General features: G+C 35.8%; 1 protein-coding gene across 2 annotated transcripts in view; it reads right to left on the bottom strand.

Annotated features, from left to right (window-relative positions):
- Positions 1-17,485, bottom strand: part of LOC132700018 (uncharacterized) — a 38,599-nt gene extending 21,114 nt beyond the window's left edge. The window contains exons 1-3 of one of the 2 annotated variants that reach the window (XM_060667076.1): positions 16,771-17,485; positions 3,802-4,118; positions 3,426-3,747 (exon numbers count right to left, since the gene is read on the bottom strand). In XM_060667076.1, coding sequence (XP_060523059.1) covers positions 3,426-3,747; positions 3,802-4,106 — 627 coding nt within the window. In that variant the 5' untranslated portion in view covers positions 4,107-4,118; positions 16,771-17,485. Of the gene's footprint in view, positions 1-3,425; positions 4,119-16,770 lie in introns of both variants that reach the window. The other variant, XM_060667070.1, reaches the window with a different exon arrangement.
- Between the last annotated feature and the right edge of the window lie 5,457 nt (positions 17,486-22,942).

Genomic DNA, 22,942 nt, shown 5'->3' with positions numbered 1-22,942 from the left:
CTTTTCATAATAATATATTTGGAAGGCGAAACTTTCTGCAATTACTAGACTACGTACAGAATTATACTAAGGACGCCGATCCGTCTGCTGTAATTCAGCATAATATTAACTCTGCAGTTGTCACTCATTTTTTAACAACACTTTCTACACCTTAATTCCTTTTTTGCCTGAAAATTTAATGGGATTTCGACATATTTTGAGAAAATATTGGCGTAAAAATGCAGCATCCAGACATTGACGACCTGGAAGCGGCCATATTGGTTGTTGGGAGCCGCAAGGCCTTATGGGCCGAACGTCAGAATTTGCAGTTAGAGCTGCTATTGGTTAAAAACAAAATTTCAAATCTCGCACATGAGCATATTTAACAGACCTTCTCAAAATAGTCATAGACATAGTTGCTTCACGAGTTCCTGTACAATTAGCATAGGCAGGGCCTCTATATGTCTAACAGCTATATGGTTTACGCCAATGTATGCGAATTTTAACCTCGATGTCATGTACGCCTTGCTTATTTTTTGGAAGTGAAAAGGTGTTTTTGAATATTGCTATTACAAATATTTATGGCAAACATTCCAAACTGTATTTTCATGGGTATGTAAATAAATCGAATATATGTTTCATAGGCTGGTATACTTATTTTCTTCTTTAGAGTATGCGCGCTTACTATTCATCTAACAATGCTTAAAGACATCGGTTGCCGTTTGCTTGATTTTTAAAAATATGGCAAATTTATTTAATTTAACTATTTCTAATGTCATTATAAACATTTTAATATTATATTCTCACATGGCAATGATTTAATGCATCTTTGGGGAATTATTTTCTCCCACCTTATCAAAGCAACAATTCTTTCTAGGCAACACAACACTGCTCATCACACTCGCCCCTTGCCTAAATGCCTAAATTGGTATCACAACAAAGTGAATTAACTAACTACACTTTGCTTTTATATCTTTATTCTGAATATCTTAAAAATTGTATTTTTTATACCATAAAAACTTTTCATTTACTTGAATTAATATTATTCCTTTCCTTTGATGATAATAATATTAAAAACCTAGTTTACAAAAATATTGAAAACGACTACAAAAAATATAAAAACATTAAATAACTTTGGGCACAACCAGGATGAACGCGCCAGAGTATCCTCTTAAGAATAAACAGAATATTAATTTCTGTATTGCAGCACATATACGTACTGTAATATATTCCAATGCAAAATTTCTTTTGCAACAAAAGAAAGAAAAATCTTATAAACAGAGATAAAAAATAGAAATAGTATTTTAAACAAAGGTAAAATGGTTAATAGGAAGACTAGAAGACCCAAAAGTCTAACGGTAAATGCCTTCTTTAAGAAATTAAGTGAGACTGTGAACAAATCCAGGTATGAGCAGTAACGATTTGCAGCTCTTAGTATTTTGAGAATTATTGATGTCGAGGTGCTACATTAATTGGTATTCTGGCTAATATTTCAAAACAGGCAATACGGCCATTCAAGATTTTATGCCAGAAAAGAATATCAGCTACCACTCTCCGATAATCCAATGTCATTTAATTTTGGATAATTTTTGGATAATAATGTAAGAGAGACATTGTTCTTGTAAATGTTATACCTAGTTCTCCAAATAAGAGAAGTGAAATTTACTTTACCGTGTGCATATTGACATGGTTGGTCTTTTACGGCAAAAAATTCAACAATGATAACAAATAAGAACTAAAAGTTCAGATTTTCACGAAATTATATATTTTGACATGACAATTGTCTCGCCAACACCGTGTCTTTATCAAGACATTTGATAAAGACACGGTGTTGTCGAAACAATTGTGAAGATTATGTAAATGCTTGAATACAATGAATGGGTGCCATACAGCTGAAATTTTCGCATTTTAAGAAATTGGAATCTAAAAAAAAAAACGAAGAAAAAGGGATAAGGGATATTCCTTATTTACAAGACTTGGTCTGTGTAAAATTTACGGTAGGAGAATATGAAATTTAAAGATATTTTAAATCCCAAAAATATATACAAACCAGGGGGTGTCTTAACAGAGGTGTCATTCTCTCTTTACCAAAGAAATCTGTGTGAACTATAGAGGAATAATAGCTATATAAAAAAAGGATATTGTGGTGGTGATATATTCCAACAAGGCTTTTCGGTTCAATTACCCAAAAATCCTAATGCGCGGGATATATTGCAAACTATTTACTATTTGTAGAATTTTTAGTTTATGGTAAAGCGTCTTTGATAATAATAGCAATTATTATTACTCTTGTGGTTTAATTACTTTGTGCGAATACATAGCAGGGTACAATGCGAATTCTTCTTGGAGCATAGACCTAAATGCTTAAATGGTTGCATTTTGTAGTTGGTCCATAGCATTGACTGATTTGTTAAGTAAGACCAAACAAAAATTTTCACCAATATTGAGAAAAAACGTATTTCTGAACTAGATGGTGGAAAATCGACTCGGCTCGATGTTTGAGAAACATTTTTTTCTGAGGTAGATTTCTGAAACCTTATTTTTATATAAATATTTTGCGATCATGTGTTGTTACCATTAATTCTTGGAAGGATTATTTATTATTAGCGGGATGGTTGCCCCACTCACAACTCACGTATTGTAAGTGAACTTTTAAATGAAGAGTTGGGACAATCTTGGATTCAAACTAGAGGCTTTGTTCTATGGCCTGCGAGATCGTGTGAAGTCCTCCAGATTTTTGAAGAATGAGAGAAAGCCTCTCGAGAAGCGCTTGCTTCCATCAATCCTAAAGAGTTGGTGAACAGCGGCCATTCAGTACGAAAAGAGTTTAATTTAAAAGGTTAGATTTTAATATTTTGTGTTCTAATATTTATTGTGTATTGTTTATTAGGTTACAATAATTAAAAATATTAAAATTAAATACTAAAAACAATATCTAAAATTAAAAAATGGCTGTTAGGTTTCGTGCTTTTCACTTAAGATATTTTAAATTGGCCCGATCTTTTTTAAACTTCCAGTACTTATTAAATTATTTTAAAGATTCCTATGTGGCGTCTATGCATGGCCTACTAATTCATAAAAAAAAAACGCGTATAAGCCTTTTTAAGGCTGAAAAAAGCTCGACACGAGCATTTATTTAAAACTATAAGCGACTATGAGTGGCATATAAAATAAGAAAGTTGTATTCACGTATGAGAAAACGGAGAACTGTAGAAAAAAATCTGAGTACGCATTTGCCTTTAAAAAATACCCGAGCAATATTCTTATCCGAATCCCAAATTTTCATTTAAAAAAAATTATGGGCAATTTTCGGTAGGTAGGGATGATATCGCCGTGCAGTTTTAACCATTAAATGTAAGTCGAGTTTGCTTTATCTAATTCAGACATGAGTTTTTCTTGTTAAAACACTCCCATTACAACCACCTTGTACACTACTATCGACTTACCCTAGAGTCGACGGAATCGTTAGTCTGTTCAGCTTCGAGCTCTTGAGACTTGTTCCCTAGCACACGGTTCGCGTGGGTGCGAGACCGACAATGTTTGTACAGGTTCGAACGGGTCTTAAAGCTAAACCCGCAGCTGGTGCAGGGATAAGGTCTTTCATTAGTATGTGCCCTTATGTGCTTCTGTAGCACGCTAGGTTTGGAGCACACCAGGTTGCAGTAGGTGCACACATACTTGCCCTTATCCTGGCCCCCTTTGGGGCAGCATTCATCGCCCGGTGGCGGCGAACCCCGGTCCACCCCCTGGTCGTTGGGCGGTTTCGTTCTAAAAGTGTTCGTATCAAAACTATGGGCGTTCGAAACTACGTATGATATGCACTGCGTGGTGGTGGTATGGGTGGTGGTCGCCGGTAGTGATATGGAAGACTTGCTGGGAGGAACACTGATAACGACGGGCACGTTTGTACTTGTTTGATTTGGCACGACAGACGATGGTCGATTATTGTCGTTGACGTTTTGGTCCGCGACGGGAGGAATGACTTCTTTTTCTCCCTCGCCTCGATAGTTCTCTTTTCCATTTTGACGGTGGTAGACGTGGTGGCCGTGGTGCGAGGACGGTTTTGGTTCGACGCTCAGCTGTTTCTTGAACTTCTTATGCAGGTAGATGTCGAAGTTACTTTCCATCGCTGAATCGATCTGAAAGATGGAGCGGAAGGGTGAAAGCGATTTATAATAACAATGAAATATACACTTTTAGTTATTTTGTTCAGGAGCATGCCTTTTATATAGAAGCTAAAGCTAGAGTATCCAAATTTAGTTTGGCAGCAAGGTGGCGCTCCTTACCATCGAAATGCTGCATTCATTCGTTATTTAAACAAAAATTTCCGAGAGTGGATTGGGCAAAACGAAACCATCTCCGGGCCAGCGAGGAGTCCTGATTTAATCCCGATGGACTTTGTTTTGTGGGGCACATTAAAATATATGATTTACAAAGATAAACCGTCAACAGTTTTGGAAGTGCAGGAAGTGCAGCAACGAGTTCGCGCGGTAATACACTATCTGAATGAAACGAATTACTTCTCAAATGCTATATACCATTTAGAAATAGGATATACTACTTGTATTCTTCAAAACGGTGGACATATTGAAAGACTAATTGAATTAATTTTACTTGTAAGTAATATGCATTAGTAGTTAGTGTTAATTTTTTGTAATCATTTCACGTAGTCATTTAAACGTAGAAATAAGTAATTTGCGAAATTTGGCAACATTGTGCAAAGCTTTATATTCTGTTTTTAATAAGACTTTGAGTTTTTAATTTTATCTGCCAATTAAGCCAAAACGGTAACTCAGAGACGCGTACTATGTTATATAATTGAAATTCCTATTAAAGTGGCAATTCGAAACTCCATCGTTGAGTTTGTCTTTAAGTGGATTAACCAAAAATTGAAGAAAATGTAGGGTGTTCTATTAAAAAAAAAGTAGATACTTTGTTTTACCACCCTGTATATAAAATTAAAATAATAGGAACAACTTTTGCATTTAATTTTTTTTTTGTCACCCCCGTAGGTTTCGAGGTACAACAACCCACATTCATTACTCGCCTACATATCAAAGTTGGCGCTTCCTTTATTCCACGTTCAAGTCACGTTTTGGTTTTAATGGTTTTAATCAATTATTGAATTGAATTATTTGAATAGCTGGGTCCTTCTTCATACGAAGGAAACATTTTATAGGTAACACGGTATATAACTATATTACGATAACTTCTTGTCGCAGATGAAATAAACGATTAAGTACACTTTTAAACAAAAAATCATATGCTGCCCACTTTTGCAATAAATCAATGCAAATTATTTTTAGAAAATTGCAGAGATAATTACCAAATTCGATTATCCACGTTATTAATCTGCATCAAAATCTATCATCTTGGCTTTTGACGCAAATTATCGAAATAACATGCAGACAGGAGGCAATAAAACACCGGATCAGAACATCAGGGCGCACTTTTATTTCCCAATTTAGGTATAATAAAATCATATTAGTACTAATAGAAAATACGACTTACCCATAACAATTATCAATGTTATTCGGAATATTTTTTAAAATATAATTTTGAAACAGATTTTCAACACTGTATCAGAGTGATTCAGTGTGAATTAGAGTGAGACATTTTCCTTTATTTGAAGATGCTTTTTGTCTGACAGTTTTTACTTCAATCAACGATCCTTTGGATACTGTACCGTGTCTATCGAACTAAGTTCCATCTAGGTAAATTTTACATCTGTTTTCGGATCTATACTTTTTCATTTCCTGAAGGTAATTAAATCTCCAAGTGTGCAATCTATGCGATTCCATTACCAATTGTTTTTTATCCGTTTTCTGATATTTAAATCCCATATTACCAAATACTCTACAGAGGGTCGTAATTTCTTTTTAGGGGAGCAGGATAGCTTTTTATGGTCATTTAGGGTAAATTTTTTATCAAATGAAACTATTATTATTAAAATTATTATAATATTTAGCTTCTTTGGGAGATACTATTTCATAAATAATAGCATTAAAAAAGGTCGCGGGGGATTATTGCAGGCTGTCCGTGCTTCCGAAGGCTTCCAAACATCTGCTCTCCGCTTCGAGTACGATTTCTCGGAAATGCCAGGTACGACCCGTTTTATGTGCTGTGTAGACGCCAGTTCTTGGTAGCACGCCACGCGAACAGTTGACCATTATTAGGCAGCTGCAACGATCATTTTGATTCGCCCCTTCCTTTTCACCTTTCGATGCAGATATGATTCCACAAAAAAAATAAACAATGTTAATTTCCAATTTCTTAAATTTTACAAGTAGCTATCGGTATCTTTTAATCAAACAGCCTATGGAAGAGTGTTTTGCGAGCTATTTTTGGAACTTTTTTTTATTTCCGTAGTCTCTAATATTCTTTTTGCTTTCGAGGTCTCACTTTCCTTACTTCTGTCTCCGTATCCAGATATGTCAATTCCTAAATATTTCAATTTCATTTCCTGTTGTATTATTTTGTCCTCAACCACAAGTTTGCATCTGACCGCTGACTAGGAAGTGCATGACTATTTTATTGAACTGTTACAGAAATCTTTGAAGATCTTCGTTGTTCGTTGTCCGCAACAAGAACCACATCATCTGTCATCAGGAGTGAAAACGCATTTAATTAAAGTATTTAAACCCAGAGAATGCTGTCGCAAATATATCACAAGAGCGATCTCATCGTTTCTAAGATGTATAGGTATATAGGTGTAAATCAAAGAAAAACCATTGTTCAAAGAAACTCAAAAAATGAATCATCATATTTGATTTGATGAAATGATCCTCGGAGTACTTTACCACTAATGCTAAATTGCAAGCAATGCCTAGGGTGCGATACAATGTTTCGATATTTCTATCTGTAGGTATATTCAAAACAGTTAATTTGAAGTACCCCATGTTATAATTCAGAATTGAATAAAAACTGTTCAGGAAGGTAAGAGGTGTTTTTATCGTTTTAATTCGGCTTTCTCGCCAAAAGTTACAAAAAACGATTTTTCAAATTCACACCATGGATATGCAGAACGGTTCACAGTGGACAAAAAATTATATTTTTAATTCAAACTGAAAGTTTTTTTGAGCACCTATTTTTAAAAATAAATATTCCTTTTTCCTTAATTTGGAATTTTCTTAAATTTCAACTCAAGTTACGTGCTCAAAAACAAAAACATTAAGAAACTAAAAATCGAGCACCCAAAATAAAACGAGGTTCGTTAATATTCAATTCGATGTTTTAATTAATTTTAACATAAGTACGATTATTGTTCGTCGGTTACCGCGCGAGTGAAAACCGAATAAAAATGAAGGAAGGTCGTCAGTGTCATCTTAACGCGCCGAGCGTCTGTGCAAAATCGACCATCGTCTCGAATCTTCGGAGATGCTATACCTACATCTAATCAAATTCGCTGCGCAATCATTTTTAAAGTGTGAGAACGAACCAGCATCCTGAATGAAGATATACTTCAAAGCTGTCATCTTGTTGCTGAATTGCCGCAACTGGCCTACCACCTGAACAATTTGCAAGCATAAAAAAATCCAACGCAAGCACCAGAATTTTGTCTTATTGTTTTCAAAACAAAATAAATTACATATTTCTCCGACAAAAGTTAACATCGGTACCCAACAAAATCGGGGCTATCCGTCGATATAAGAAAAAGCAAACATTTCTCGGAAACGTATTTTAGTCAACGTCGTCCTAACCACGTTGGCGGCGTAGCACCAGTCTCCTTTTCCTCGGTCGACCCATAACAATCAGTTGCTGCTTCTGGGAAATGTCGTTCTCGGAAACGCATCGCGCGTTTTTCAGAAAACCTGTTGCCGGTTTTCATAGGGTCTGCCTGCGGAGTTTAGTTCAACGATAACAGTACAGAACCGGCTGCCAATTGCTTTCGCGTTTTCGAAATTTGGTGCATTACAGTAATACGAGCGGTAAAAGCTATTTGGTAAAGCATATTGAGTTGAGCATCATTGCTTAGGCGCTGTTCCATATATTGTGCAAAAGTGTCCCGTTGGATTAGGATCTGGGCTGCTATAGGCACGTCAAAAAACTTGTCATGTGTCCATTTTTCGATAAATTTAGCCGTATGGTATGAGGCTCTGTCCTGTTGCAAGATAAAATCTCCGTAATTTCTGTAATTTTGCTGCACTTGGTAAATGCGAATGTTCAAGGATATCTTAATATTTGGCTGCGTTGACTGCGCCTTCAATAAAGTGTAAAGTTCTCAGCCCTTTTTAGACAATCACTATGGAATGTTTCTGTTTTTTCTGGAATCAAAGGCTTTCGGTAGTCTTCCCCCCCCCCCCCCCCAGTAAGGTTTGGCCTACTCGTATTAATCAATAGAAAAACTAAGACCGCTCCTGTGAAGATATATTTGCAGCAGTTTTCTCTGGAAAGATTAAACCCAGTTTCTCTGTTCTTTGCGAGTTACTTATTGCAATTAAACTCCTTATATTCCTTTGACAAAATTTGCTATTGGACGGTCACAACTATTACCGCGAACATCAACACTGGCCGTTTTACCGTGTTTCGTAATTATATTAAACACAGTAAGTAGTATACTCAATTCAGACGAAATTTGACGTACCCTTTATGGTATTCAATGTATCATTATTGTATTTTACTTGTAATAAAACTAACGGTTGTTGACGGAGGAAAGGCAAAACGATATTGCAGGACTTTTCGAGTATCAAACAATTAAATATATAATAATCATCATAAAACATATAATTAAACCGTAAAAATAAGTAAATAAAATATAGGTAAACTGGCATTTTATTCCCTTGTTATAACAAATAGTTGTAAAGTTTCGACTGCGCTGTTGAAATGTTGTGGCATGGTTGCAAACACAAATCGGTGTTTATATAGTTATGCATTTATTTTTAATAATTTATAACAATCTCTACTATCTTACAGTTAATTTTATCACGACTATAATACAAGTTATGGGTTTATTTGGGTCACTGTTTTCTCCCAGGGTTTATTTAGTTGCTCAATTTAGCAGCTCGCCTGCAATTTGATATTGATATTGATTGATTGGTTGATATTGAAAGGAAATGATTTTCTGCGCACTTTGCGTCATTTTCTTTCTAAACAACCATTTTCCAGAAACTTAACCCGTTTTCCCAGAACGTTTAACGAGATCTGACCATATTTTAACAAAATACTGCCGTAAAAATTCCGCATCCGTACTTATTGGTTGAAAACGAAATTCTACATCTCGCGCACGCGCACATTGAATGGTTCTTCTCAATTTTTTTTTCAAAGAAACTTCGACAGGCTACTGTATATTATTCGAGATTAGATTTTAGAGATTTTAGAGCAATTCGTTCAGGCTTTGGAATATTAGATTTAGCAGGTTTTGATTTTTTAAGGATTTTTGCGGTTTCAAATCTAATTTAATTAGCTGTTTGAGTTGGCAGTTTGTTTAGCATAGACTCGACATTTGAAATGTTTTCCTGTTTTGACATAGTACGTGGGGCAAGGACTGCTTCAGCAAGTTCGATTTAACAGCAACCGACGCCGGAGGAACCCAGAAATTTTGTAAATAGTATAACCTCAAAATTTTTTTCATAGTTGCTTCATATTTTCGTATATTATTGGTATGGCCTCAATATCTCTAGGAACTATGTGATGGCATTGTAAGAAATTTCGAACAAAATAGTTGTACAATGTCGTTGACAACCCCTAATAACATAATTTTAACATTTGCCATCGTTTTCTTCCCTTTATAATGACTAATAGGGATATTCGCTTAGCTTTCCGTTTCTTACACCAGATATTACCTCAGTAAACTGTCTTTACACCTTACTTCAGTAAACTTTATTTTATTTATTGTTTATCACTAACCTGGCAGTAAACTGCGAATCCATTAGTGGTTATATTTTTTGAAATTCCTTAAATTAAAAATGATAAAATATCATCAATTTATACAAAACATTTAATTGGTAACACGAATACAATTTTGGATGTTTTCGTCATTTTTCCTTACTAACAACTAACCAGTTTTAAAAAAGTTCCGAAAACTTCGGTAAGATCAGTAATTTAACACTGCCGCTGTCAAAGTTGTCGATTTTTGAAATGTTTCCAAAATGTCGCTATTGATTTTGTTTACTTAATCCAATCAGATTTATCAACACGAGATAAAAATATAAAAAAGTATTTTTCGACTCAAAACTTAATTTAAAAAATTAAATCGATGTATAATCATTTGGCGCCATTTAATTTCACGAATCATTACAATTATTTTAATAAGACATAACGACAGAAAAAAAACTTAGGTGTGTGTATTCCTTATGGTTCGAAAACATCCTAAACATAATTTACTGTAATACCTACTATAACTAAATAAGAGTTGTTAATTAAAGATGAATCAGCGGCGGATCGAAAATCCGTTTTCATCGCAACACGTTCGTCCGTTCCTTTTAAACGTCAAACATTATTCATTCGTAACAAAACAGGTTGAACCTTGAACAGTCGTCCGCCAGTTTGGCGACAACGCGTAGATATGTATTAGTTTCGCCACCACTGGCCCCCAGCCATCGATATGGCGTGGGTCGTAACAATACTTTCACATTTTGACTCGCCGCGCCGCTGAGGACATTCTTATACACATATCATTACGCCAGGGATTACGTAAAGAAGTTAATTCTCAATAGTTCCCTTTGAACTGCTTCATCCAACACACCAGTATTCTTGCAAAAGGAAAAAATTTTACTCCGAAGGGAGATTTTAAGATTCTTATTCCCCAAAAATTTTTCGGGAATCCAAAAATCCGTGTTCATGGAAATAGAAATGAAACACACACCATATTTCCCTTAATGAACTTGGTAATTTTATTCACTCGCCACAATATAATATGATATGTAATATTTGCGGAACTTCGATTTAAATTAGAACGAAAAAAAAAATAGATTTGCAAAGTTTTAAATATAGACAGAAGGTAAATAGAAAGTTATTCTCCAACCTACGCTCCTAATTTAAACTCTCTTCCCGAACTTCGCTACAGGACTTATGTCTATAATATTAAGATGTCTCTACTCAGCGATATAAAGCATTTTTTGAGTTTTATCAATTCGAAACGAAATTGTTTAGCTAGTTATGGTTTTTCTGGATCGTGTTGAAGCAGAAATTGGTGCGGCTAACTTCGCTAAACACTTTACCTCTGTTTAATCGAGATTCTAATATTATCCTTACACCGAAATTACACAAAAATAACTTAATAATCTGAACATTAAAAAGGCTATTCTGCTTAGTAGTTGTTATTTTGTGTTGGCCAGGTCCTCAATATATTATTTTTAAGAATTTCTTACAACCTGGTTGGTTACTTTTCCAACTTTTGGAAGACTTTGGTATACCATCGGGTATACCTATTTACAAGATCGGAGATAAAACCAATGTCAAAAATTACTGTTCCATTAGCGTTATAAGCATGTTTGAAAAAATGTATTAGCAAGCTATTTGAGTGACACCAGTTTGGATTTCCTGATAAGAAGAATACTGACCTATTGACTTACACTGATCATATTCTGGGTGCTTTGGAAAGTTGTTACTACATTCGATCTATACTGACTTTTCCAACCCTTCCGACAGAGTCCCACATAATAGAAGTAGAAAGCTTGCAACTCTGGACTTGAATGGTCCCATACTTGCAGAGGTTCATTATCGTGTGTTCTGTTTTAAACCTCAGAGGGATCCGCTTTAAGAAGCTTATCTTTTCCAATCTCAAACTGCTGCAGAGCCTTCTTGTTAAGATATTATTTTAATAGTAAAAATATAGTGAATAAACACAAAAGACAAAAACGGATTTATAAATTCTAATCTTGCTTTTTCATCCCATTGGTGACTAATCGAATAGAATAATCCTTGCAGTGTAAACATTTTCCTATTTCGTTAATACAAAACTTTTAAGAATACCGCGTTTTAACATTTTAGAGAATCAATCCCACTTTTGCCTATTTGCCTATCACCTTTCTATTCCTTAAAATTCAAGAATAGTCACAAAGGCGTCACTGGCTTAATAAACGAGTGACTTAAAGTTAAAAAGTTTACCAAACTTGTTGCATACTATGCTTTTTCTACGGCCGTTATTTTTTGGGTACATTTTTGCAAAACAACACACGTCAAAATCCAAGCCGCGCGATAGTATCTCCGAAAACATCGGATTACTCTCAAATGGCTCGGATCCGTGGCAAACGAAACTGCATGTTTCCGCTCGGTGTATAATTGGGTATTTTACAGAAGGGTGTTGACGCATTTGTTTATCATAGAGATGTTGGCAATGCTAACCAACAAATAAGACCTTCGACCGCCTGACGGTTCATAAAGTGTAGAGTTCGCAATTCGGCTGTGGGATTTTTTCTGCATTAACCCAGAACTTTGCTTGGGAGCAAAGCAGAAAATCTCTTAACTACCTTGGTACCCGTAGCTATCGTCCATTATTGAGTTGTCGGTAGAAATGACAGCAGCAAATCTGACTTTTCCAGTTTTAAAGATGTGGAGTTTAGTGGAAAAGCTATTTTGTCATTGACAACAACTTCTGCAAGGTCGATCAGATAATTAGATACATATAAATATATTATAACATAATAAATATGAATGGAAACTTATAATAAATATTTGTTTAGGTGAGGGGCTTGGAAAATGTTCGAGAGCGTCAATTTCAACCGAACGTTCTCAGAACTCCTGCATTTTTCGGCATCACAGCCTGACGCAGTTTGTAGAAGACTACAGCCGGCAAAAATAGACTCTGACATAAGAGAAATTCTCCGAATACGTTCGCTTCTGCGCTGGTGCGCCCACACTTGATTACCCCACGTGTTCATATTTCTACTGTTATTGGCAGTGTTGCCACACTTATGGGGTGGCTCTACCCTTGCCAAAAAAAATGTCTCTCCTATCGCCCGAAGTACTGATATAATGAAGAATTGCCGATAAATACCGCTGAGGTGTAAAAATAACAAAAATATTGGTCTGTTAACCGCTTTATATAGGGTTGAATTTTAAAATTAGTATTGACAAAATGCCACCAAATGGGCTTCACTGTCGTGCTAAATTCATACTATTATTATTAATTTATATTTTTATTATACCATCCCCGATAGTTGTGGTTAGTTCGTTTATTCAATCTGCTGAACCAATCGACTAAGTAAAAAAACACAACCTATCATTACATGAATCGAATAGGTATTATTTTGTTCAAGATTTTTTGTAGAGAAAACCTGTTGTCATCGCTGCTATTTTGCCTATAAATAAGTAAATATCTAAATACATATATAATGGAGTATTATTTAATAATAAGTGAATGACTAAAGAAGCTTATAAATGTGTTCTATATACTTTTTCTATGACCGTTAGCGTTTGCAAACCAAAATATTCCGAGTGAAGTGACCATCAGAACTGACAAACGTCAAAATATAGTTTTACATCCGCCAAAGTATTTGCCGCATACAAACTTATTAACGATCTGTCGGCGGTCATGTTGGTTGTGGAATGCCGCAGTCATTGGTTAAAAAACAGATTTTAAATCTCGTACGTGTTGAATGGATCTTCTCTTTTTTTTTTGTTTCTTAGTGGTTTCTTAGTGGTTTCCTGTATTACCAGCATAATACATTCGATCAGGAAATTTTGTTTTATAGCCCGTAAGTTGTGGCATCATTCTTAATTTGCAAAACGCTAGGCAATCTTATAGAAATTAAAGCCCATTATGCTTTGTCCAGTGTTATGTGTCAATCATCTATTTAATAAAATAGAATTGGCAACTTATCGTTCGTTGTCCATTCCAATTTCATTTAATGCTCCTACTTTATAGTTGGAGTTTCTAAAATTGATTTTTTTTTGGGTCATAAGTGGTTGGTCGCGGTTTCAAAAACTTGGTGAATAATAAATTCATCAAAAGTTCTTAGGTGATTTAAAATGCGACATCTTATTGCTTGATTCCAGGCACTTTCAATTGGATTGATGTTTCGAGGTTTTCCTGTAGACCCGGACGTGATTTCTTTGATCGAATTAAATCAAAAACAGAGCCTTGTTGCTGAAGACGGCGAGTGATGTTGCGTATAGTCACTTCCGATGGACCGTTCTGTTACAGATATTTCAGCGATATGCTCCCTGAGTATGAATTATCAAACCATTATTTTCAAAAATGGAAAACGATGTGTTGGTACCTTTGTTGTACTCCTTGTATGTTCTTAATTTGATGATCTCAGGTTTGATGGCACTTTATTTTGCATTTGCCGATAATTTTATACTGCTTTGCAGCGCGGAGAGCGGTAGAAAGCTAGGTAAATAAGAGTTTTGGGAGGATTGGTTATTGAGTAACAAATTAAAGATAAATATAGAAAAATAAGTGTGTTGGAGCAATACAAATAAAAATTAATAACTAGAGCCGGTCTATAAGATTAGATCCTTAGGGCCAATAAAAAATTCGATAAAAGAAGAGGCACCTACTGTGCAGTGCATTGTTCAGATGTCGAAATTATCTGACTGTAAAACGATCGCCTGCAATGCATTTTTCTTATCCCATCTAGGGTATCTGATTCTCGTATCAGGAAAATGTGCCGCGAATTTAATTAATTACCGGAAAATATAAAAAATGCATCTTTGTATAGCAAATTTGCTAAGATGTTGAAATCACAGTTTATTTAATTAATTCAAATAATGTGTACATCAAGGTTTACATATAATATAATAAAAATTCTTTTAAGTGTTTTTTATAAAAAAATTATTTATTTTGGATTTACAACACACACTTGTAATAAAAATTGTTACTCGGATTGTTTTAAAAGTTGGGTTACGTTACTGGTAGTGCGCATATGTTATGTTGCTGATTATGTATTATTTACCAGCACTATATTTCTTTCCACCTTTGTCAGATATTTAGATTTGGCATGGTTTTAGAATATCCTCGAGACTAGTGCAAAGTGCATAGTTCAGGGGGTTAGGTAACACTGTAAAAAAGCTGCAAAATCATTTTCTTTTATTATTATCAACAAGGAACCTTTGGCCCAAACTGTATACTAAGTATAGAGAATGGTAAGGGTCAACAACTTGGACGTTTTCATTTCAAGAACAACATATTTTCTAACACACAATGGTTTCAGCGAAACAGCCCCCGCCAGACAGTTATAGAGTGAAATTTATTATATTCCCGTTCTCCATGAGCCGTGCGTAACCGTACTCGAAGTCGTACCATTTGCAAATTGCTTATGTTCTTTTTGACATTTTTATCTCGGCGCTTATGATTATTCACGCATTATTATTAATCAGAGGACAAATACACCATACTTCTGTCAGTATTTTTAATCAGTCAGGATTTTACTTACATTTAAAAAAAAAGATAAAAAAGCGAAATGGTCATATGAATTGAACAATTCTAACGGTTTCAAATTGTCAAAAGTATTAAAAAAGGGATTTTTTATTCCACCAGGAGAAATCTACGGTATTGGAAATGATGGAAATGAGGAAAAAAGACAGGATTATACATGTATACATACAAACTAGTTTTCACAATATTTTTTCTACAGAATAAGTATTTGGCCAAAAATTGCAATATTAATGAAGGGCGCTAACTAAATCCCTGTGCTGATATGAAATTGTTAAGGCCGATTTTGAGGAGACTTGGAGAAGATTGAAATTGGAGAAGACGTGTCTTTCAGAAAATATATTCACTTATTTAGACAAACAAGACCTCTTACTTGTCTGATTGGATATTAGTATGTGATGCTTTTCTGTTATATAGGAAATTATTGTATCTTTCCCTTGTTCGCTAACATTTTTTGTATTCATTTTATTAGAGTTGATAGAAAGTACTTCGTATTTTCGAACAGGTTCGATAAAAAATGTATGGTGGCACTAGTTATGAGACCACTTTAAATTTTATCAAGAAGGTTCACGTTTTTTTTTTTGGTCAGTTGACTATCAACACAATTATATATTGTGCAAATGGTTGAGAAATTTGGCAACCTGTTTCCTTTCATTTCATTCAAGAATGAGTTATACAGAAATAGAAATAGAAAATCGACAAGAGAGTTAACAAAAAGTTTTTTTTATGTTATCCAGGGTTATTCGGCGGTATCATATTGTTGGCACATAAATAGTGTCGACGTGGTTTAACTCTTAACCGCCTCCGCTTTGTTACGGTCAACGCTAACTGTTTTTTAATTATCGCATCTCCTGTGCGCATTTCCTTCGCGAAACATCAAGTCAATCCCAAAATTTCATTTATCGATAATTATCCGTGTCGATAAGGAAACGACTGAAAATCCAGATTCCCCACGTACACTTTCGACGTTGACCGCGCGTCAACGTCAACAAACAATATAAACAACGGCGCAACACGTCGGCGCGCGAGCCGACAACGCCGCCGCGCGGCCGACGTGATTAGTCAAGGTCAGCGGCAGCGAGTGACAAGCGACTACTCTTTTGCTCACTCACGCCCAATCACTACGATCATCGTTTTGGCTCTAAAAACAAAGGCATTTAAAATTCCCAGATTGCTATCGAGCACGTCGAAAGGTCACCGTTTTTAAAACTTAAACTGTACGAGCGACATAAATAAAGAAAGAATGAATGAAAACCGCTCGTTTGAAAATAAACACCGCGTCAGGGATTCGTCGTGTGGCTTTGGAAGAAACGGAGCTGTTTTTTTACCGTTGGCAGGAATTCGCGCGCGCGAAGGGGGATCGGCGACGACGACGACGTTTCCCGAGACAGACAGCGTATGACGCCAGAGCGATAGTCTAGCTGGCGCCAGTGCGAAAACCCACGCACTCAGCCTCGGTTTTCAACGCTTACCTTATTGCCTCTCTGGCCCCGACGTCTAGAGAACACACACCACCGTGTTTACATCACCCGAAACAATTTGTTTGGCACTTGGGGTCGCAGCAACGTGCCGACTGGTACTTTGCGCGAATTCAATCATTCGATGAGGACAACGACGACCGCATTATCGCCGCGCGATTCACGCACTTATCTCGACAATTCGATTACAATAATTCTCGAAACAATACCGCACACAATACGACCCGTACGTAAACTAAATACGATAATATGATGATGGGTCACACGGCGCCATGTTTACTGCGTACGATTGTCTCTGTTTCGCGCTCGCGACACACTGAGTCACTCCGTCTCTCTCGCGGTAGGAATCACCGCCCCCCCGCCCGCCCCGTTTCAGCTTCATTCCACGAAACGCACCGAACCTGTTTGTTGCCCGATCTCTTTTCTCTGTCTCTGCGTGGATTCACCTTCGTTCTTGTCGGGTTGTTTTACCGGGCCGGGTCCGCGTTCTACGCGTGCAAAGTCTGCTTCGACCGAGAGCAAGCGACTAGGGGCAAACAATTAAAAAACGAAAAATTGTTGTTGTCACTGGAGCGAGATCGGCTTTCTTCAATGGCGACGTTGCCGCGTTTCCCTGTTTACCGATCGCTTTGACGTATTCGAACCGCTTATGTCATTTGGTTTTCGATTAGATTAGAAATTATCGTCCGTGTGGCGCGACCCGATCACGTCTAAAATTAGATTATCGGCCGCCCCGCCGAGTCGGAAAAGCGTTTCTCCGTATTCGTCGGCGCGTTATTGCGAATAGGAAATCCGCCGTCGTTGTTATAACAACGTTGTTGTCGTCTTCGTCTGGCAGGATGGAATCCCCGGGCGGTCGGCCGGTCAGGTACCTTCGGAGAACAGGTTTCGAAATCGCCCAACATCGCCGGCGATGCCGCTTTCGGAATCTCCCTCTATAGTTATTTGTTCTTTTGACCCGGCCGCACGACTTTGCATTGTTGTGGGATACAGAACCGTATTCGGTTCCTGTTACGTCACGCGTCAACTCGTTAATAAATGACGAAGGACGTACCGTCTGGTAAATGCGTCTTCCAAACAGATTTGTACGTAATATTTGAGCATTGTCCGGCGAATAATGTGACATATACATTGTGTCCGAAACAAAGTTCCATAATCCCCTAAAAAAAAAGTTAAATATAAAAGTTTCTGTAGTTTCATATGATTTCTTAATTTTTCATATATACAGGGCATTATTTGGTTTAAATATCAGATTTCTTATTTTAAATAGGACCCTGTATATCCCGGGAAAATCTAGATATATAACTAGCCGTTTTCGACATATTTCTACTTTTATGTAAAAAATTAAGTTGCAGACCCGAAAATAATTAAAAAAAATTCCTACAATGGAGTTTAATTATTTAATTTTGGAAGTCTACCTTACGTAAAGAGCCCTATTGTCACATACTAAGTGGAAAGAATGTTTTTAATTCTAAATTTTTGGAATTTTATCCGGTTTGGCGTTGAGAATTAAGGTGACTTTGTTTCCTATTGCGGAAATATATGGTTTTCGAAATAATTGACAATTTGACACTTTCCCATGATCTCTAAAAAATAAAGTTAGGAACGAAATTCGATTTTCGATATATATATATATATATATATATATATATATATATATATATATATATATATATATATATATATATATACGACGTATATCGCTCAAAATTGTGGGTCATGTGTAATGTTCGTCAATTGCACGGTCAATTGACTGGTCATTTGACCGCATCTTAAATTGACTAGTCAAATTGGATCAAAATGTTTTAAATAAAATTTTGCAATTGTAGAGTATTACTTAATAATAATATGTATTTTATAATAAATTATTATGCCTTTGTTATGTCCAATTTTCCTATAACCCTCTTCAATTCAAGGAATACCCGAATCGACTGGCCAATTGCCACAAAAAAAGTTTACCGGTTAATTCCACAACCCTAGTTATGTGGAACATTTATTTTAAGTATCGGAATTAAATTTATTTATTTTTGAGTTTGTATTGTTGATGTAATGGTTAAACAGGGTAGGTAATAATTTCTAATTCTGCTTGTGTCGGAGGATCTTCCAAATCTTGTTCCTCTTATACTTTATAAAAACCATGCGTCCGCAAATCACATCCGATTTTTCCAAAAAATGTTTTATCGGGAATTCTTCCTTGAGGATATTTTATCTGATATTATTTTATTGTTAAAGCCATACATTTGTTGTTTTCAATATAACAATTATATGGATCCAATCTTTAATTTTATGAATACGATCTGGGTTTCAATGGAAACAAATCAGAAGTTTCTGTGCTGTCCGATTGTCTACTTTTCGCGCGTCCCGCCGTCATAGCCAACCAATTACAAAACTTAACAGCCAATAGGAACTATTTCGGAAACTATAAATTTCAAGAATAGAGAATCTCATACAAAGTCACTTGAATTTTTTGGATAAAATTATAAAAAGAGACGGTTTGCATTTGAATAAATTGAATTTTATGTTTTTTATAATTTAAGTTTTGTACTTCATTGTTGCTTACCCTGTGTTAATTAACATCCTAAATAAACACTCAATATATAACAATAGGCAATCCATCGAAAATTAAATAATTAAGTCGCCCTTATATGAAAAATTGTTCATTATTTTAGGGCCTGCAAACGTCATTTTTGACATAAAATTTAATATTTGTCGAAAACGATTAGACTTAGGTATGGTCTTTACTCCAGGTGAACGCAACACGCCGTATAAATTGCGAACACCCTGTACACATTCATTTAAATGTTCAAATATTCAAATGTCTAGTGAGTTTAAGATATATCATATGGCATGGTCTTATAACTGTTTGGCTTTTCCATTCAAGAATTCTTCTACAACCTATTTGTTAGCATGAGAGAGTATACAACTTTTATGAATAAGGCATGCTGTGAAACACCATTATATATTTGTATATTCTTTTAGGGCTGTCTTACACTACTTAATGTGAGGGTTTAGAACTCGTTGCTTAATTTGTGTATATTATTTTGTAAAAGTCGGTACACGCGTATTCTTTTCATACCCAACTCCCAAAAGTAGGCGTCCTGGATCTTTTCAACGTTGAAATAAATATATTCATAAACACGCAAAAAACTTTTTAAAAACATAAAATAAACATATATTTTGTTATAAGTAAATAAATGAACAGAGTAGTAAGTAATCTCAAACTATAGGTACTTAACAGCGATCACACGTGAACCTCCCACTCCAAAGATAATTGAAACAGTCCTCGTGCTACCATCACCACAAACTTCTCACATAAAACACATTGAAATTCTGCACCCATTTTTTAAAATAGAACACATAATATTTTATTATTTGATATGTTACTTCCCCTATTTTTTTTAATAAATCACCCTGTATATTTGTGCATTTCTGGATAGCCCTTTAAGATACGAATTCAACGATATATGTGAACATTGCTCTGTGATGTACCATTTCGAATTTATTGACGATTTTTATCAATTCCGAGGCAGTTTGTTATAAATTACATATTATGAAAACTCTTAATTAGAAAATAAATAAATGAATATATATATATATATATATATATATATATATATATATATATATATATATATATATATATATATATATATATATATATATATATATATATATATATATATATATATATATATATATATATATATATATATATATATATATATATATATATATATATATATATATATATATATATATATATATATATATATATATTTGAACTCCAACTGGAATCCTGCATCCGGCTGGAATCCTGCAAATCCTGCATCCGACTGGAATCCTGCAGACGTTTCGCCAAAATCTCACTTGGCATCTTCAATGCTCGCGCTCCGAAAACACTTCGAACACTGGGAGGTTATCGGCGGTGCGTGCGGTATTTATACTCTGCGCCGGAGATGGTAACGGTGCTGCTTGTGCGTGGGGGGAGGTGGCTCCGCCCCCTGAATTGTCGCGTTGTTAATTTCGCCCGATCGTAGTTGCGATGTCCCCGTTGACTGCTGCGCATCGCTCTGCTGTTTGATTATCGTTCTCCACGTGTTGGATAAATGCAGAGCGTCGTCTCTCGTATTGAGGTGTCCGGACTTTTCTATTTCGATGGCCTCTCGTATAATCCTAGTCCTAAAATCAGGAATATTAACTATTTGTTTACAAGTGCCGAAATCAATTTTATGGCCTGTCTGATGTTGGTGCTGAAACAAAGCAGATGTTGTTTGTTTGTTTCTTATGGCTAAACGATGTTCCTCGAGCCTGGCTGAAATCCTTCTGTTGGTCTGTCCCACATACGTCAGGCTGCACGATCCGCACGCTACACTGTATACTCCTTGGTTTTCCAGAGTAATTTTTTGTTTTGGGTTTCTTAGTATTGCTCCGATGGTATGGTCAGGTTTGTATGCCGTTGATATGTCGTATTTCCGTAATATTCGGCCGATTTTGTCAGTAACCCCCTTGATGTATGGCAGGACAGCGATCGATCTTCGTTGGGTCTCGTCCTGCACTCCGTTGGTATCCGTTTTGTCGGATACCAAAGGCGCACCATCAGCAAGGCAATCAGTAAACAACAACAGCCGCAGCAGAGAGTGCAGGACGAGACCCAACGAAGATCGATCGCTGTCCTGCCATACATCAAGGGGGTTACTGACAAAATCGGCCGAATATTACGGAAATACGACATATCAACGGCATACAAACCTGACCATACCATCGGAGCAATACTAAGAAACCCAAAACAAAAAATTACTCTGGAAAACCAAGGAGTATACAGTGTAGCGTGCGGATCGTGCAGCCTGACGTATGTGGGACAGACCAACAGAAGGATTTCAGCCAGGCTCGAGGAACATCGTTTAGCCATAAGAAACAAACAAACAACATCTGCTTTGTTTCAGCACCAACATCAGACAGGCCATAAAATTGTTCGGCACTTGTAAACAAATAGTTAATATTCCTGATTTTAGGACAAGGATTATACGAGAGGCCATCGAAATAGAAAATTCCGGACACCTCAATACGAGAGACGACGCTCTGCATTTATCCAACACGTGGAGAACGATAATCAAACAGCAGAGCGATGCGCAGCAGTCAACGGGAACATCGCAACTACGATCGGGCGAAATTAACAACGCGACAATTCAGGGGGCGGAGCCACCTCCCCCCGCGCACAAGCAGCACCGTTACCATCTCCGGCGCAGAGTATAAATACCGCACGCACCGCCGATAACCTCCCAGTGTTCGAAGTGTTTTCGGAGCGCGAGCATTGAAGATGCCAAGTGAGATTTTGGCGAAACGTCTGCAGGATTCCAGTCGGATGCAAGATTTGCAGGATTCCAGTCGGATGCAGGATTCCAGTCGGAGTTCAACGAGCGAACGGATGATATCCCGGAATATAGTGTCATCATATATATATATATATATATATATATATATATATATATATATATATATATATTATTTCATTTATTTATTGAGGTGTTTTCAAAAAAACATTAGTGGGTTTTGAAAGAATTGTCGTTCTTCAATAAATAATAAATAATAATAATAAATAAAAGTACAACTCTTGCTCTACGGGAGTATAGAGCCAAATTTGCTGACAGGCGATTGCCAGGAAAAAATATTTGGCAAAATATATCAACAATTCCGAAGAAATGGCACTTTCTTAAATAAACACTTTAAAGATTCTCCAGAAAGCTCCACCCGTCTAGCAGCTTCAGATCTGGACGTAAACAGAACAACTCTTCAAGATTGCCTAAAAATGTATGCTTATAAAGCGTTTCAGTTTACACCAGTCCAAAAATTACGAGAGAATTTGAATTTAAGGTTAGAGTTTTGTAACTTGATGATATTTGATGGATTTGATATCATTGGATGGACTTCTTTTTGAAGGAAACTTAAAAAAATGCTATACAATAATACGCCCGCAGAAGTTTTTGCATTACAACAATAAATTCGGGATAGAATTAACCAATTAAATGCGACCAATTATTTAAATTATTTGACTTTAATTATTGGGTATATATTATTCAATATTTTTCAAAATTTCATTTAAAATGGTGGTCATGTGAAAAATCAAATGTAAAATTATTAATTTTATTTTTGAAAAGTTTTGTCAAAT

The sequence above is a fragment of the Cylas formicarius genome, unplaced genomic scaffold, assembly GCF_029955315.1.
Source record: "Cylas formicarius isolate icCylForm1 unplaced genomic scaffold, icCylForm1.1 PGA_scaffold_10__41_contigs__length_53128322, whole genome shotgun sequence".
Classification (NCBI taxonomy): Eukaryota; Metazoa; Arthropoda; class Insecta; order Coleoptera; family Brentidae; genus Cylas; species Cylas formicarius.
This window is presented reverse-complemented; position numbering and strand designations above follow the sequence as displayed.